Source organism: Anser cygnoides, chromosome 2 (assembly GCF_040182565.1).
Source record: "Anser cygnoides isolate HZ-2024a breed goose chromosome 2, Taihu_goose_T2T_genome, whole genome shotgun sequence".
Taxonomy (NCBI): domain Eukaryota; kingdom Metazoa; phylum Chordata; class Aves; order Anseriformes; family Anatidae; genus Anser; species Anser cygnoides.
This window is the reverse complement of record NC_089874.1, coordinates 18,060,056-18,076,040: the sequence shown is the minus strand read 5'-3', so window position 1 is coordinate 18,076,040 and position 15,985 is coordinate 18,060,056. Positions and strand designations below refer to the sequence as shown.

Sequence of the window (15,985 nt, the reverse complement as noted above, 5' to 3'; positions counted from 1 at the left end):
AAACTGCATCAACTCCACTGAGACAGTTGCAGAGATGGTAATCTCGTTTGTGATACCGTTGGTGTTTCCTGTTCGGTATTGCACAAGGCCTCCAGCCTTGTTTTCAGATTGCAAGCACAGAAGCCTCGTTACCACGTGCCTGAGACCACTCTTCCTGTTGAAAGGGCCTGCCTGTCGGTAGTTCTCACAGAGCCATCAGGTGCTAACAGCTCCAACTCTGCTTACTGTAGCACTGTGCCTCCTTTTAAAAGCTACACGGTGTGATCACAGCTTTCGTGCTATTTTTTTTGTCTTTTTTTAGTAGTGTGAATTTTTTGCTTTACTACTACTGGTAGCTGCTTGCTGATGGATAATGATTCTGTCCAACAACTTCTTCCTTATGTGTTCATCATGGACATAGTGCAGTTGTCTTATCGAAGTGTGCAAATTGTCTGTTAACTGCAGTGACAGCGTCGGTGGACAAGGGAAGAGCAAATGATGTCATCTGCCTTGACTTCTGCAAAGCCTTTCATACAGTCCCACACAGCATCCTTGCCTCTGAACTGGAGAAACGTGGATTTGATGGATGGACTGTTGGGTGGATAGGGAATTGGCTGGATGGTCACATGCAGAGTTGTGGTCAATGGCTTGATGTCCAGGTGGGGACTAGTGATGAGTGGTGTCCCCCAGGAGTCTGTATTGGGTCTGTTACTGTGTAGCATCTTCGTAACTGACATGGACAGTGGGATTGAGTGCATCCGCAGCGAGATTGCTGCTGACACCAAGCTGTGTGGTGTACTTGACATGCAGGAGGGAAGGGATGGCATCCAGAGGGACCTGGACGGGCCTGAGAGGTGGGCCTGGGCAAACCTCATGGGGTTCAGCAAGGCCAAGCACAAGGTCCTGCACCTGGGCTGGGGCAACCCCAAGCACAAATTCAAGCTGGGCTTAGAATGGATTGAGAGCAGCCCTGAGGAGAAGGTCCTGGGGGTGCTGGTGGACGAGAAGCTCGTCACAAGCCGGCAACATGCACTTGCAGCCCAGGAAGCCAGCCAGATCCTGGGCTGCGTCAAATGCAGCGTGGCCAGCAGGGTGAGGGAGGGGATTCTGCCCCTCTGCTCTGCTCTCGTGAGACCCCACCTGGAGTGCTGCGTTCAGCTGTGGGGCCCCCAGCACCAGAAGGACATGGATGTATTAGAACAAGTCCAGAGGAGGGCCACAAGGATGATCAGAGGGCTGGAGCACCTCTCCTATGCAGACAGGCTGAGAGAGTTGGGGTTGTTCAGCCTGGAGAAGAGAAGGTTCTGGGGAGACCTTATAGCAGCCTGCCAGTGCCTAAAGGGGGCCTACAGGAAAGCTGGGGAGGGACTCTTTGTCAGGGGGTGTAGGGATAGGACAAGGGAGAATGGCTTTAAACTAAGAGGGTAGATTTAGGTTCGATATAAAGAAGAAATTCTTTATTATGACTGTGGTTAGATACTGGAACAGGCTGTCCCATCCCTGGAGGTGTTCAAGGCCAGGCTGGATGGGGCTTTGGGCAACCCGGTCTGGTGGGAGGTGTCCCTGCCCATGGCAGAGGGTTGGAACTGGGTGGTCTTTAAAGTCCCTTCCAACCCAAACCATTTGATGGTTCCCTGATTCTATGAAATCGTAAAACTTTCTTCATTCTTAAAAAAATATATAGTTGTGGGTGTTTTTCTTCTCCCTAGTACCCTGACAAATGAAGATATTTGCAACCATGCAGAAAGCCAGTCTGGATGTTAGTGACATCGTTCATATTATGGACCAGCAGAGGCAGTCCCTGCTCTACCTGTCGGTGTGTGGCACTAAATGATGTAGATGAGACTGTACTTAGCTCGTGTAGGATTGTACACTGGGACACTGAGTGCAAGGACTGTTTCTCTGGTCTTGCATGTGAGCAAGAAGTTTCCCAGTCACTATACTTCTTTGGTGCCCCTGGGGTACTGGACTAGCCCTGTGGGAAAACAGTATCCTTCACTGTCAGCAAAGTCTGCTTCTCATGCAAGAGCAACAAATCGGGCAAGGGAGTGTTTCCCTTCCATCTCTGTGGGTAGTTTTCCCTGCATCTGCAGAATTTCTCTGGTGTTAGAGGTTAGATAATTAAATTCCAACTTCCTAGCCCATAGCTCAAGAAATACAGATGCTTACATCTCACTTTAAAATGAGAGTATATAGGGAATATCTGTTTAGAAGCTGGAAAAAGTTTTGTGCAGCTCCGTTGCTGTTTAGAAATGCAGCAGACAGTTTTGTGGTGTCAGCCAGGGCTGCAGGCTGGTTCTTGTGAAATGGCTGGAAGCCCCCTCTCAGGGGCACCTGGGTGGATGTACGTGTGTCTTTGGAAATGCCAGCAAAGCCTCTGACAAACAAAAGGTATCCCTTAGACTCTCTCAGTTAAGGAGAAATAGGAACAAATAGACGGAAGTCATATTTTTTTTCATGGAGTGAGCTGGAATACAAAGAAGTACAAAGAAATACGTAGAAGTACAATGAATTCTCTTATTCACAGGTCTCTAAATTTAGATTTAAATGTGATTTAACAGCAAAGAGGCTTCTAAACCTGAAATTGAGAGGGTAAAAAAAAATAGTAGTCCTAACAGGTTTGGGGGACTTTTGGTAAGTGGCGAAGTGAATAAATGTATTGATGAGTCAAAATGCAATGAGTTGGTATTTCTGTTCTAGGTAAACCTGTGAGAGTTTAATATCTATTAACTAAATAGTGAGACTTGGTGGTTAAAATAGCAAGCTGAAGAGAAAATGCACCCACACCTTATTTATAAAGTGTGAGAAATGTGGGAGTATTGAAGAGAAAAGCTTTCATGAGGAAATGAGAGCTCAATGGAGATTTGAGAATTAAATTTGGAAGGAAGAAAACAATAAGGAATACCTTTTCCTGTACTGTTGGTGTTAACTAAAAAAAAGAGGTTTAGAAGGCATCAACTTCAAAATTAATCACTTTAAAAATAGGTTAGGTTTCAGATGCATGCCCTCCCTTGTGCCCCTTGTTATTTTTGTTTCACGACCACAATTTCCTCTTTTTATTTTAATTCTGATATTTTATCTGCTTGATATCTTAATGCTTTACATAAGAAGCATTATAAAAGTACTGAGTTTTCAGTTTAGTTTATAATGATTAGTTATGAGTTAGTGGTAGTACTATGTACAGGATAACTGTACAAAAAAACTGGTTTTTAGTGGATATAAAGGAGGACTGAATGTGAAACTCGGTATTCTTCTGGGGACTTAGGTAAATCTTTTCCCCTTTTTTCCTAATAACTTACACACCTGCAAGTTTCACTTTGAGTTTCTGGTTTGAATAAATTCAAGGCTATTTCAAAAGAAAGATTTTGCTGGTCCAACATCTTCCTTGAATGGGATAGTTCCCTATAGTATCTGCCTGTTGTTTAGTCTAGCTGTTCCTGCTGTGGCATTGAAAGAACAGCAATGAGGATGGAGAGGAGTCACGAATGCAATGGACCAAAGAAGAGAAGAGTGGATGTGGCACGCTCTGGCAGTTCCACCTTTGGGGGATTCATTTTGCTACCTTTTGCTTTTCTAGCTTCTGACAAAATCCCCAATGAATTTTGAAAGTTCTCATAGTGGTTTAAGAGATCATTAAGAGATCATTCAGCGTGTTTTAACATGAAAATACTTTCTTCATGGGATCTGATGATGTTTGATTTGATGGTGTTAACTTTTCTTCCTAAAACCAATCTATAAAAATTTAAGAGAAAAAGGGAGATACCGGTAGGGAGAACGGCTTGGTGACAACTTGGCATAATCAGTTGGGTGATCGTGCTGGATGTCTGGTTGTGGAAAGTGATGCTTGAAAGGGACACTGACACACATCCTTCTCAATACATATGTTCCAGCTCATGTGCTTGAGGTCTAAAAAATGCTAGTGTAAAACGTCATTTATTGGAATTGATAAGGAAAAGTCATCGCTGACTAAGGTCATATTTACAGTGGACATTCTTAGTGAATTCTTTGCACATTGCTTTTCCATGCAATTACTTTATTTCCCTTTTGAATCATATGTGTCTGTAGATTCAGAAAAATCATACGATTGCAAAGAACTAAAATCTAAATTTATTATTACCTGTAAATATATATATGTATGCTAGAAAGGTTTCATAGGGTTTTCTTCCTTTTTAGACAGTCCTTTCTCCTCCTCTTGTTAAGGTTTCTTGGTTGTAACCCAAGAGAATTTTTCCCCCTTTTTATATTTCTATTCTGGAAAAATATAACAAAGCAGAATTTCAGTTGGTCAAAGGAATTAGTATGAAGATTCGTTCGTGAAAGTAGACCTAGACAGTGTTAAAACACAAAATCAAACGCAAAACATACAAATGGGTACAGCTGATAAGACTCCCCCAATAGGTCGTTTTGTTCTCCTAAATCAGAGAAAACAGGAACATGTAAAATAATTATTACTTAAGCATTGAGGAGATAGTGTCAGTATGAGCTGCAGCTCCATTTTTTGTCATATAGTAAGTCCAACTTTGCTGTGCCTGATCAAATAAGTGGCGTTTTGTCTATCTGTTTTATGAAAATTGATTTCCATGTACCTGGTGTGTAGGAAGCTACTACACAGCTATTGATTCAAATAAATGAAGTAACATTCCCTAACGATTTACCCAACCGGGCTACTGCTGAATCTACAGAAACTGACTTTTATAGAGAAAGCTCTGTGTGATAGGTGTGATCCATACAGAGGCAGTGAGCCATCCAGTGTGGGTTTGTCAGCTGGAAATGAAGCAGCCGAGATGCCTTTAGCTCTCCGTCTGCTCAGCCGTGAGTGACGTGCGTGCCCTGTTACGGAACGTGGGCGTAGCGGTGCTGTCTGCACCACGGGGCTTACACTCAGCCCTCCCGACCACGTGTCACAGTGCCTTCAGCAGCATCCTGTTTCCAAATCTGTAAGTCTTGGATTGCCAGGATCTAAGAGAACTGGGAAAATTCTAAGCTCTGTTCCCGGTTGCTTGCACCTTGTTTAGTTACACCAGCTACAAAAAAAGTCTAAAGCAGGTAGGGTACACGCCGAGCCTGACTGGTGGGAGCTGTACGTGCCTGCTCCTAGTGAGTTCTGGTGTCAGTGATAACACAGGTAGTGAAAGGACACGTGGAAATGAGGCTGATGTTTCCTATGTAGATGCCCGAAGGATGAAGTTCAAAGGAGGCAGAGCAGCTTAGATTGCCTCACTATTCCATTATTAACTATCATTAAAAACATGCTACCAAATAATTTGCAAACAAGGGATGTTTACTTTAGTAGTTCAGTAGTATTTAATATTGAACTATGGAATTATTACATGACTTTAGATGTTCTATCAAAGGAAAGACTGAAGAAGATTGTAGAGATTGAAGAACAGGGTAGTTGTTGATCTTCTTTTCTTGCCAGTCTTTCCAGTCGCTAGAGTTGTCCCTGTCCTCTGTTGATTGTTGTGTGCATCAGGTTGGTCCTCATCCTGGAAGACGCACACAAACTTAGTAAATCAATAGTGCTACTTATGTTTAAAGTGTGATCGTCAGAACTTTTTACGCCACCAGTAGGAGTTCGCAGTTCCTTGCAGGCTTGAGGCTCTTAAGAAAATGATGTTTATACATCTTGTCCTCAGCAGTATTCCATGTCAGACACCCTTTAACACTACTTCACTCCTTGCAAAGGAACAGATTTATGAGAAAGAGGAAGGGGATTATTATAGAAGCTGTACCACCCCATTATTGTCATTTGGTGCTGTCCTCACACCCTGCCTCTTGCGACAGAAGTCACCATTTACTGCCACCCAGCCTGTACATCCTTGCCTTGTCTCAGTGCTGTCCCTCAGCTGCCCTGAGGTTCAGTAACTTTAGAGTTCTCTGAGTGTACTAGTATTTGAAAGAAGACAGGGAAAAATATTGAGACAAAAAGTTGGTTATGTACTAATCATAACCAGGTCCTGAACCAGATAATACCTAGTAAACCTCTGAGACATACCTCTGGTTGTGTCACAGCCAAAGAAAGACAGCTTTCAAGACAAAGCATTCGGTTGGGAGTTTCTCAACCTCAAACTTTATTTCCTTTTCCATCTCTCACTAGTTGGATTTCCTTGATATTTAAGATACAACCATGATTTATTTGCTAGTGGGTTCCTCTGAAATGTAACTAATACAAGGACTGAGGTCATTGGAACTCATGAGTGTAGGGCCCGAGCATATGTTTAAGCATGTACAGGACTGAGCTTCTGATCTGTTAGTTATTCCTAAACTATTGATGGAGGCTTTTGCAAGTTGCCAAAAGTTGCTTTAAAGTTAACTGCGAAAGAATTGTAAAAGAATATTGCATATCCTCTTTTTGACTATTGCTGGCTTTGAAATGAACTCGTGATAATTTGTTGTCTGTGGATTTTTTTCTTTCAGATGGAGCAAACATGTGATGATATAGATGAAATGTTCAGTAATCTACTTGGGGAGATGGACATGCTGACCCAGGTAAATATATTTTTTTCCAATCAAGATTAGAAAAAGAGCTGTTACATATTAGAGAAAAGAGGCAACTTTCAACATTTTTCATGTTCTTTCACTCTGAATAAATATACACCTAAATTCTTCTGAAAAACTTTCAACTAAATTTTTCTGACTGACATTCAAACCACGTGGCCTGAAGAATGTGGTAATATCAACGCAGGCTAGATTGTTAGAGAGAGCTAACTGCTTATGAAAGATGCTTTCTTCCCCTGAAAAAAAAATAAAAATAAGCAATTTATATTCTTCTTGGACTTGGTCCCAAGAAGTTGAAAGATTCCATCAAAACAGGAAGAGTTTGAGTCCAAATTTTCAGGTATGAATGCCTTGCATACACGGGTAAATGAGATGTAGCCTGAGCATCAGATGTAAGCTTTGGAACTAAAACCAACATTTTATATTATCTTGAATGTATGAATATAGCAATAACAGGCATCTTTAGATATGCCAAAATATTAAGTTACAGCTAGGGTGCAATTCAAGAATTTATAGAGATGTTATTGCCAGTGCAGAATACAAACTTGAGAGGAAACTATAAAACAGCAGGAGCCTATTTCTAAAGCTACGGTTACAGAATACTACCTGCAAAACCTGATAAAGGATAATTTTTATTTCTAAAAAACAAAACAAACTCAGTAAATGTGTTGCGTATTAGTATATGCCTGTTAGAAAACGCTTAAGCTGTCTCTTGGATTCTGTGTGAGTTTGACTACTTACAGCGTCTGTTTTGAGGGGTCTTTCATTTTGGTGCATCCCAGTGCTTGCCAAATTAAATACCAATAATTCTGAGCCACGTAATGGGGATTGTGCTTAAACAATTGAGGTTGTGTGAAAGCCAAGATTTCATATTACAATCTTAGCTGTCAAATCCCAATACTTTGCCCCTTGGTAGCCTTTCTCTGTCTTAAGAGCTTTTTATAGCCATGCATGTTTATTTTATATGTGTGTGTGTGTGTGTATGTATCAGGGAGGAGGATAAGAGAGTGAGCTTCTCCACTCAGTGGTGCAGCACCGGCTGGGACGGGATGTGATTCTAAAACTGAGACTGGTTCCCCTCCTCTCTGCTGTGCTGGCATCACCCTTTCCCTAACCACTGCATGGGAGAAGGAGACAGGCATATGTGAAAGCCTGAAGACTTACAGTTAACAGACTTGCTGTGGTGGTTTTAGCCTGCTGGGGAGCTGAGCTCCACCACAACCGCTTCTCACTCCCCCTTCTCAAAGGAAAAAGGGGTAGAGAAAATACAATGGAAGGGGCTCAAGAGTTGAGATAAGGACAGGGAGATCACTCAACAATTATCGTCAGGGTCAAAACAGACTCAGCATAGGGAGATTCACATAATTTATTGTCTATCACTAGCAGACTAGAGCAGAATGGGGAATGGGGGCTGTAGTCAGTCCCTGAAGCTTCATTGCTACCGCTCCCTCACGGTCCCTCTCTGCCCCTGCTCCACGTGGGGTCCCTCCCACGGGATGCCGTCCTTCCCGAACTGAGACTGCGGGGGCTGCCCACAGGCAGCAGCTCTTCAAGAACTGCTCCCACACGGCTCCGTACCACGGGGTCCATCCCCCAGGAGCAAACTGCTCCAGCACGGGTCCCCCAGGGGCGGCAGCTCCCCCCAGACCCCCTGCTCCTGCGGGGGCTCCTCTCCACGGGCTGCAGCTCCGGCCCGGGGCCTGCTCCTGCGGGGGCTCTCCATGGGCCGCAGCCTCCTCCAGGCCACATCCACCTGCTCCACCGGGGGCTCCTCCACGGGCTGCAGCGTGGAGATCTGCTCCGTGTGGGACCCATGGGCTGCAGGGGGACAGCCTGCTCCACCAGGGGCCTCTCCTTGCACAGGCCGCAGGGGAACTGCTGCTGCCTGCCTGGAGCACCTCCTGCCCTCCTGCTGCACTGACCTTGGGGGCTGCAGGGCTGGTTCTCACTCCTCACTCTCCCACCTGCTGTGGCACAGCAGTTGTTTTTTTTCCCCCTTGCTTCAATCTGCTCTCCCAAAGGCCTAACCAGCATCGCCAATGGTTCAGCTCTGGCCAGCAGCAGGTCCCTTTTGGAGCCAGCTGACATGGAGCAGCTTCTGGGCTCTGATCACTGAGGCCACCCCTGCAGCCCCCTGCTACCAAGCCCTTGCCACATAAACCTTGCATTTGTTAATTCCTTTAGATTCTTAATTTCCTAAGCCAGTTTCTAGAATTTTTTACCCACTTTTTACCATTCCAATTGTCTGTTCCTAAGTGTAAATGATGGAAACACGTAGTGATGCCTTTACATTGTATAAAGAGTTTGAAAACTGAATGCAAATTTAGAATTGCACTTTTCTGTTGTTTTTATGAACTTCATTTCAATTTTTTATTTTTTAGCATTTCAGTTGTTAGCTCTTTAATTTCCATTTTTTTGTACTTTCTCCGTTTTCATTTTTCATTCCGCACTTTAATGGCCATTATGAGATGTTACAACTCCTTGTTGAATTACTAATTGGAGTTTTTCCTTTATATTCTTATAGTCTGTTTCCTCAATACACTTTGTGCCCTTCTTATTTTCTCCATCACTGTGAAATTCATATTAGTTTCGTTTCTCCTCTCCCGCTACTTATTCCAAGTCAATTTTTATGAGAGTAAGCATTAACACAGAAGCTGTGTTTAAAGTTGTCACTGCTTTGGTTTCCAGCTCTGTACAACTTCAGAAGAAACCAACATGTCTTGGGTGGGCAATAGGTGAAAAGAGTTGCCAAGGAAAACATTTGCGTTAGCTTTCATGAAAAATGCCTGTCAGTTTCAGGCAACTCTGCAAAACGTAAATGCCTCTGGTACAAATTGACAGTGAACAAAATGTCGTACTGTTGCACCGGAAGACCAGCGCATGGATGTATGGGTGGATGAACGTGGATGTATGAACAAGGGTATATAGCTTGTAGGATAAATGAAGTAATCCTTCCATTCTGTGTAGCATTGCTACGACCTCGACTGGGAAACTTTGTCCAGTGTTAGCTCTGCGTTTTGAAGAGAAGGAGGGTTGACTGGAGAAACTCCAGAAAAAAGCGGTGGGAATGATGAGAAAAAGAAACATGACCTATGAGAAAAGATTGCATGGGGGTTGTTTAGTCTAGAGAGGAGGCTGATAACAATCTTAAAATACATAAAAGGCAGCTTCAGAGCAGAAAGGAGTACTCGGTTCCCCCATGTCCACAGAGAATAGTGCAACGGGGAATGGCCTTCAGCTGCTGCAAAGGAAGTTTAGGTTAAGCATCAGAAGAAAGGTCTGATGACAGGGATAGCGATCTCGATAGTGAAGCACTGGAGCAGATTGCCAGAGAAGATGGAATTTATCTGATCTCAAACTTTTAAAACGAGGTTAGCTATACATTTGTCAGATACAAACCAGGTGTAACTTACTTGTAGTAGGATTAGTCTAGACAACCCCTTGAAATTCTCTCCAGCCTTGTCTACGGTGTTTGCTTGTTAGAGCTATCACCTTCCTCACTGGGGAATAGAAGTGGAATTTATCTTCACTTTATGCACTTTTCCTAACCGAGGAAGCACTGTTTCTCTGCCTGCTTCCTAAACAGCAAGCCACAAACAAGGAATTCTTTATTTATCTATGCAGATTTACAGTTTCTATTGAAAACAGGATGTCTTATGTTTGTTTGTTTTTTGTTTTTCAAACAGCAGGAGAAAACAACAGCAAAGTTACATTTATATTAGTAAATATAATGCCGGAGCACATGGCACTGCATAGCTCAAATCTGTACACATACACAGCTAAACTCTTTCAACACGTGCACCCCTCTTCCCCCAGAAGAACCACAAAACCCCTCAAAACCAGTCTGCCTTTATTCAATGTCTCTATTGGAGGCTGAGAGAGTTGGGGTTGTTTAGTCTAGGGAAGAGAAGGCCCTGGGGAGATCTTATAGCAGCCTTCTAGTACCTAAAGGGGGCCTACAGGAAAGCTGGAGAGGGACTTTTTAGCAGGGAGTGTAGTGATATGACAAGGAGTAATGGCTTTAAACTGAAAGGGTGTTGATTTCGATTAGACATTAGGAAGAAATTAACTATGAGGGTGGTGACGCCCTGGCCCAGGCTGCCCAGAGAAGCTGTGGATGCCCCATCCCTGGAGGTGCTCAAGGCCAAGCTGGATGGGGCTTTGGGCAACCCGGTCTGGTGGGAGGTGTCCCTGCCCATGACAGGGGGGTTGGAACTGGATGGGCTTTCAGGTCCCTCCCAGCCCAAACCATTCGATGATTCTGTGAAACAGCCTAAGCCTCTGCTGTTTCCCAAACCATGCCCAGCTGTGCCCTGACGAGAGTTGTCATTGGCATATGTCGACATTGTGTTAGGAAGCATGCAAGCCATGAAATACCTGGCATGAGATGGTGCTTGAACCATTGTCCCGGCTCTGTTTAGTTTACCAGTCTAGGCATAATCCCAGAACTAGAGTGTGGCATTCTGCTCCTTGAAGAAGAATTGACTTCATTAGACGCTTTCAGGTAATTGATTGACAAATGTTAATATCTGTAACAGTAGTTATGTCATTAGACACCTTTCTTTTTCTTTTATCTTAACAGAGTTTAGGAGTGGAGACTATACAACCTCCATCCCCCAAAGTGTCTAACAAGGAATGTAGCTTCACAGTGGGTTTTAAGGATTTAAATGGTAAGTAGTGAATAGACTCATTCATGCTTTTTATGCTTTTTTAAAATACCTCACAGCAACAAATGTAACAAAAAAACTTCAAACACTCCTGATCAAAAATAAAGTAAAAAAAAAAAAATGTTTTGCTGTAGGGTGAGGTACATGTGTGTGTGCCTCAATTTAGGAAACTTCAGAGGAGCCATGTTTTTTAAAAGGACATTGCTCAGTCTTACACAGAAGTCAGACTTTTTAAGATGTCCATGTGTAAAGGGAAAACAAAGAAGTCCCCCAGATTGCTTTTTAAAATGCCACCTTTTTACACAAAGATTTAACATATTGGAAAATGCATAAGCATTTTTTTCCAGTGCAAGTACTAGCTTCAGCTGCTTTTACTTTACATTGCTTATTCTCATTCTGGCTTGCACTGTCACTTTTGGATTTGAAGCTGCTTGCTTCCCTGACAACCGAGTCAGGGAATTGATCTGAGTTTATAAAATAATACTATTTTTATGTTTGGTGGTATGTTTGTTGTTGGTGGTTTTTTTTTTTTTTTTTTTTTTGTTGTTGTTGTTGTTGTTTCTTTTTACTGGGGGGGCTGGTTATTTTGCATTCCCCTGAGTTGGGGAAACCAGTGTTCTTGTCCCAGAATGAATTTGCCATTAAGCTACCTAATGCCTCTACCAGCAAGGTGGTATGTAAATTGAAGGGATCATAAGTCAGCTGAAAATAAAAGCTTATGAAAATATACTGTTAGTATAAGAGGTAGAGCAGAGGAAACTGAGATAGTCTAGTGACATACTCACTTAGTCCATTGAATGATCTATTTTTTGTTGGACTACATTATAAATTTTTAATATGTAGTTCGTGGCTCTCTCTTTCCAAAATTCCACTTAAAAGAATCACAAATTGGAAAAGCTTTCTTGAACTAGACTCTTCAAAGAGATTTAAACCACTGAATGCAGTGGTTCTTAAAGAACACTTCTCTTCTAGAAAACTAAATCATCCTACAGGATGTTATTATACTGGATCTCTTACAGCGTGTCCAGTTCAAACAACCCAAGAAGAAATTGCATATCAGTTCCAAAATACAGTATAAGTTTTGCTTTATACTCTGACAATATTTATATCTGGTTGATAAAATTCTTTTGAAAAAGACTGTCTTGTTTGTTCTTTTGCTTAAAGGATCCTCAAAACCCTGCATATTACATGAGGTATGTCACAGAGGTTGATCACGCAATTACTGATGTGCTGCAAACAATACCGTACAGTTGCCTGTGTTTTAGAACTCTCCAATTCCGATTTCTGCTTCATGTTAATTTTAAATCTTTAGAACAGTACTAATATATTAAAATATTCTTGATCCAGATATCAGTTACATAGTTTGCTGTATATTATACCAAAAACTTGCTGAGCATTCATGTACATATGCTTAAGTTTAGATGAATAAATAGCCTAATGGGAGCTACTGGAATTTCATGCATCCATATCACTAACCATATGCCCATGAACTTTGCTGGATCAGGGCCAGATTTCCTAACATCATATAGACCTGAGACTGTATCACTGAAAGTGAAGCTTCCTGTCCCGTTTAATTTGTATTCGTAGAGTTCCTTGTACTATAAACTTCAGTATGACCAGATTAATGGCTGTTCCTAAAACATGCTTTTTTTCTTGAACACATTTCAAAATTTGTTCCCTTTCCTATCATCTTTATATCTTACAGTAACCATTAGTGCAATTAATCTTCAGTGAGCTGGAAACAGACTTTTTCATTCCATTCGCTTTGACACATTTTTTGATTTTCTTTACAGAATCCCTAAGTGCTCTAGAAGACAAAGACCTGGATGCTTTAATGGCTGATCTTGTAGCAGACATAAATGAAGTTGAACAGAGAACTTTACAAGCCCAGAAAACTTCTTCTGGCAACCAGCAAAGTGTGGTCGCTCAACCTTCAACAGGCTTGGATAGTGACATTTATAGTAAATCAAGTCCCTGTGTTACCGTTACGGGACGGTTTGGGGATGACTTGCCTCCTCCACCTCCAGTCCCTGATTTAGACCTTCCACCACCACCACCGCCGCCTCCTCCAGAGCCACTCAGCCAGGTAAGTCTGTGTGGAATCTCATTCTAAGAGTTCAGTAGCTCATGTAGTTTTACAGGTGGTGTTTGGCATAGGAACAATGAGGATATCTAGTGTAGAAACATCTTGGGCAGGTTCTGCAGTTGATTGAAACACGAATGGTGGACTGATAGTTTTCTGTTATTGTGGCTTTGGCAGTTTCTACCAATTCCTTGACCTGTTGCTCATCCCTTTGCCCTTCTAATTGCCATTTTGACAGCCCAAGTCAGGCATTCATCACTGGAAATGGTTTACTATAATGGAAGACTTGTTACTAATTTTTTTTAATAAGCGTTGATCAATTAGTACCTTCTTATAGAGAGTTTGGCTTTGGCATCTGTGCAAAGCATGGCCAAATATCCCACCATTTTGTGAAGATGCCATTTTGTTATTTTCAGTCTATGCTACTGCTACTGATGAGGAAGTTCTGTGGATGTTTCCCACATCCATCTCTGGTCTAAATGATTTCCTGCAGGAAAAGGAATAGGAATAAATAGGAAAAGCTGTTCAGTTTTGCAAAACTTAGCGTTTTCTTGGAGAACGGGTGAAAGGCTGAGCAGGAGAAGTACTTCTCTTCTGATCACAGTGCAGAATCACTCTGCCCTTCTTGATCTTGTTGTTGAAGGGAAGTATTGAAGACCATCTGTAGTACGGGATGAAAGCTCTTTGCTTAGCAGTTGCCAAAATTATAAGTAGGTACTATTTATAAACAATTGACTTACTGGTACAGTAAAAAATCAGTTATCACCACCTCCTCCATGTTTGTGTTTCTTGCAAATCTGATTTAAGAACTGAAGTCAAGCGTGGTATGTCTAGCAGGAGCATTGGAAGTTCAGTTCTTTGACGTGAGGTTGTGGAGAGGGAGGTAATGTAAGACAAATTCTGCCCTGTCAGCCCTGTGTGGAGAGTGTGTTTGTTAGAAGAGTGATGCAGTCCAAAAAATATGAATCTGAAATCCTGAAAAATCTACAAGTGTTGCTTTGAGTATTAATGTACATGGTGACTATGATGGAGAGGAGTTACTGACATTTACAGAATGGAAAAAAATTTAGGGAAGGTGAAAAGAGCTCTGTCTGCCAACGTAGAACTGTACTGGTCAGTTTTACCTAAAACCGTAGACACTTCATTGCAGTTTAAAAGCCCACACAAACTGATTATGAATCACCTCAACATCACTGCTGCCTCTGTGTTCAGCATCATACAACAAACATATTTAGCAAAAGGAACCAAAATTTTGTTAGGAAGAGGACCTTTCTGATCATACAAAAATAGTTCACTGGATAAAGCTTCATTTGGTGTATAGGACCTTTCAGTGCTCTGTCTGAAGAGTGAAAGCTGTAAACATGTGGCAGGAACTTCACCATTTCTCCGTATTTCAAAGATAATAGTTAACTGCCTATCTTAAGGGAAAATCAACGTTTGTAAAAACAGCTAAACTCTTTCAGAAGCTGAAGGGTTTTTTTTTTATTTAACTGGTATAATTGATACAGAAGAGATGCTGTAAGATAAGCTCTTTCGATTGACCTATGAACATATCCGCATCTTGGTTTACACTGGTGACCTTTAAGGAAGTATCAAGTTTCTAAATAGTCTGATTTGGAAGCTGAGGAGGTGTGGTCTGGAAGGGTAGGTGGTTAGGTGATCTGAAGAGTGGCTAAACTGACAGACTCATGGGGTAATAATCAATGTTTTGGTGGCTGCTAACAAGTGGGGTCGACATTAGGGCTCATGTTGTTTAATATTTTCGTCTGTGACCTGAATGACGATGTGAAGCATCGCCTGCAGATGTGCTGAAGATACTTCTAATTAAGCACACTGACTGGCAGGATGAATAGCAGAGCTTCAGTGCAGAGAGACCTTGAAAAACATGAAGACTGACCCAGCAAATCCCTCAGAAGGTCAGCAAGGTACAAGGCTCTGCACCTGGGGGAGGAATAACCCTGTGTGTTTGTACAGGTTGGGAGGTGGCAGGCTGAGGTCCAGTTGAAAAGGAGCTGGTGTTCTTTTGGCTGCCACATTGAATTGTGGTTCTTGTGGCTGCCACACTGAATATGGAAACCGAGCTGTGGTGAGAGGAGCATGGCCAGCATACTGAGGGAGTCATTATTCGTTTTTCTTGGCACTGGTGTGAAGCCACACCTGGAATATTGCATCCCATTCTGAGGGGGGGCATCTCCAGCAGAGACACTGCTGGGATGGTGGGCGTGGAGTGGTGAGGGCTAGAGCAGAGGGGTGGAGCTGGGCTTGTTCAGTCTGACAGAGGAGGCCACAGGGTGGTTAAGTGACAACCTAAAATATATAAAACTCTTCCATGGTAGTGATAGATTGTATAACACGGGGTAACAGTTGTTTTGTTGCTTTATAACTTCAGAACAGGACATTAGGAAAACCTTTCTCGTTTCAGGATCTGGTGTAGCACTGGAACAGGTTGCCCGGAGAGGTCACAGATTCTCTTTCTCCGGAATTTTTGCCAACTTTGTCTGGCAAAGCCATAGCTGACCTGATCTGGTGTTTGTGACAGTCCTGCTCTGGGCAGGGAGCCAGACTCCAGACCTCCAGAGCTCTCTTCCAATCGCTGCTTTTATGATGCTGTGATCTCAAGCTCACTGAAGTCAACATTTTGGTACAGTTCCTTCCCTTGAATCTTGTACTGAGCTCTACTTCTATGGAGTCAGGTCTCAGGTAGCCCTGCTGGGACTAATTCTCTGTTAACTGGCATCCTTTGTTACCTGAGGGTCAA

At 42.5% G+C, this 15,985-nt stretch overlaps 1 protein-coding gene across 1 annotated transcript in view; it reads left to right on the top strand.

The window, feature by feature from the left end:
* The window catches only part of APBB1IP (amyloid beta precursor protein binding family B member 1 interacting protein), a 65,754-nt gene that overhangs the window by 8,808 nt on the left and 40,961 nt on the right, over positions 1 to 15,985 (top strand). Inside the window, exons 2-4 of the mRNA XM_048048463.2 lie at positions 6,397 to 6,468; positions 11,060 to 11,147; positions 12,938 to 13,230. Coding sequence (XP_047904420.2) covers positions 6,397 to 6,468; positions 11,060 to 11,147; positions 12,938 to 13,230 — 453 coding nt within the window. The remainder of the gene's footprint in view (positions 1 to 6,396; positions 6,469 to 11,059; positions 11,148 to 12,937; positions 13,231 to 15,985) is intronic.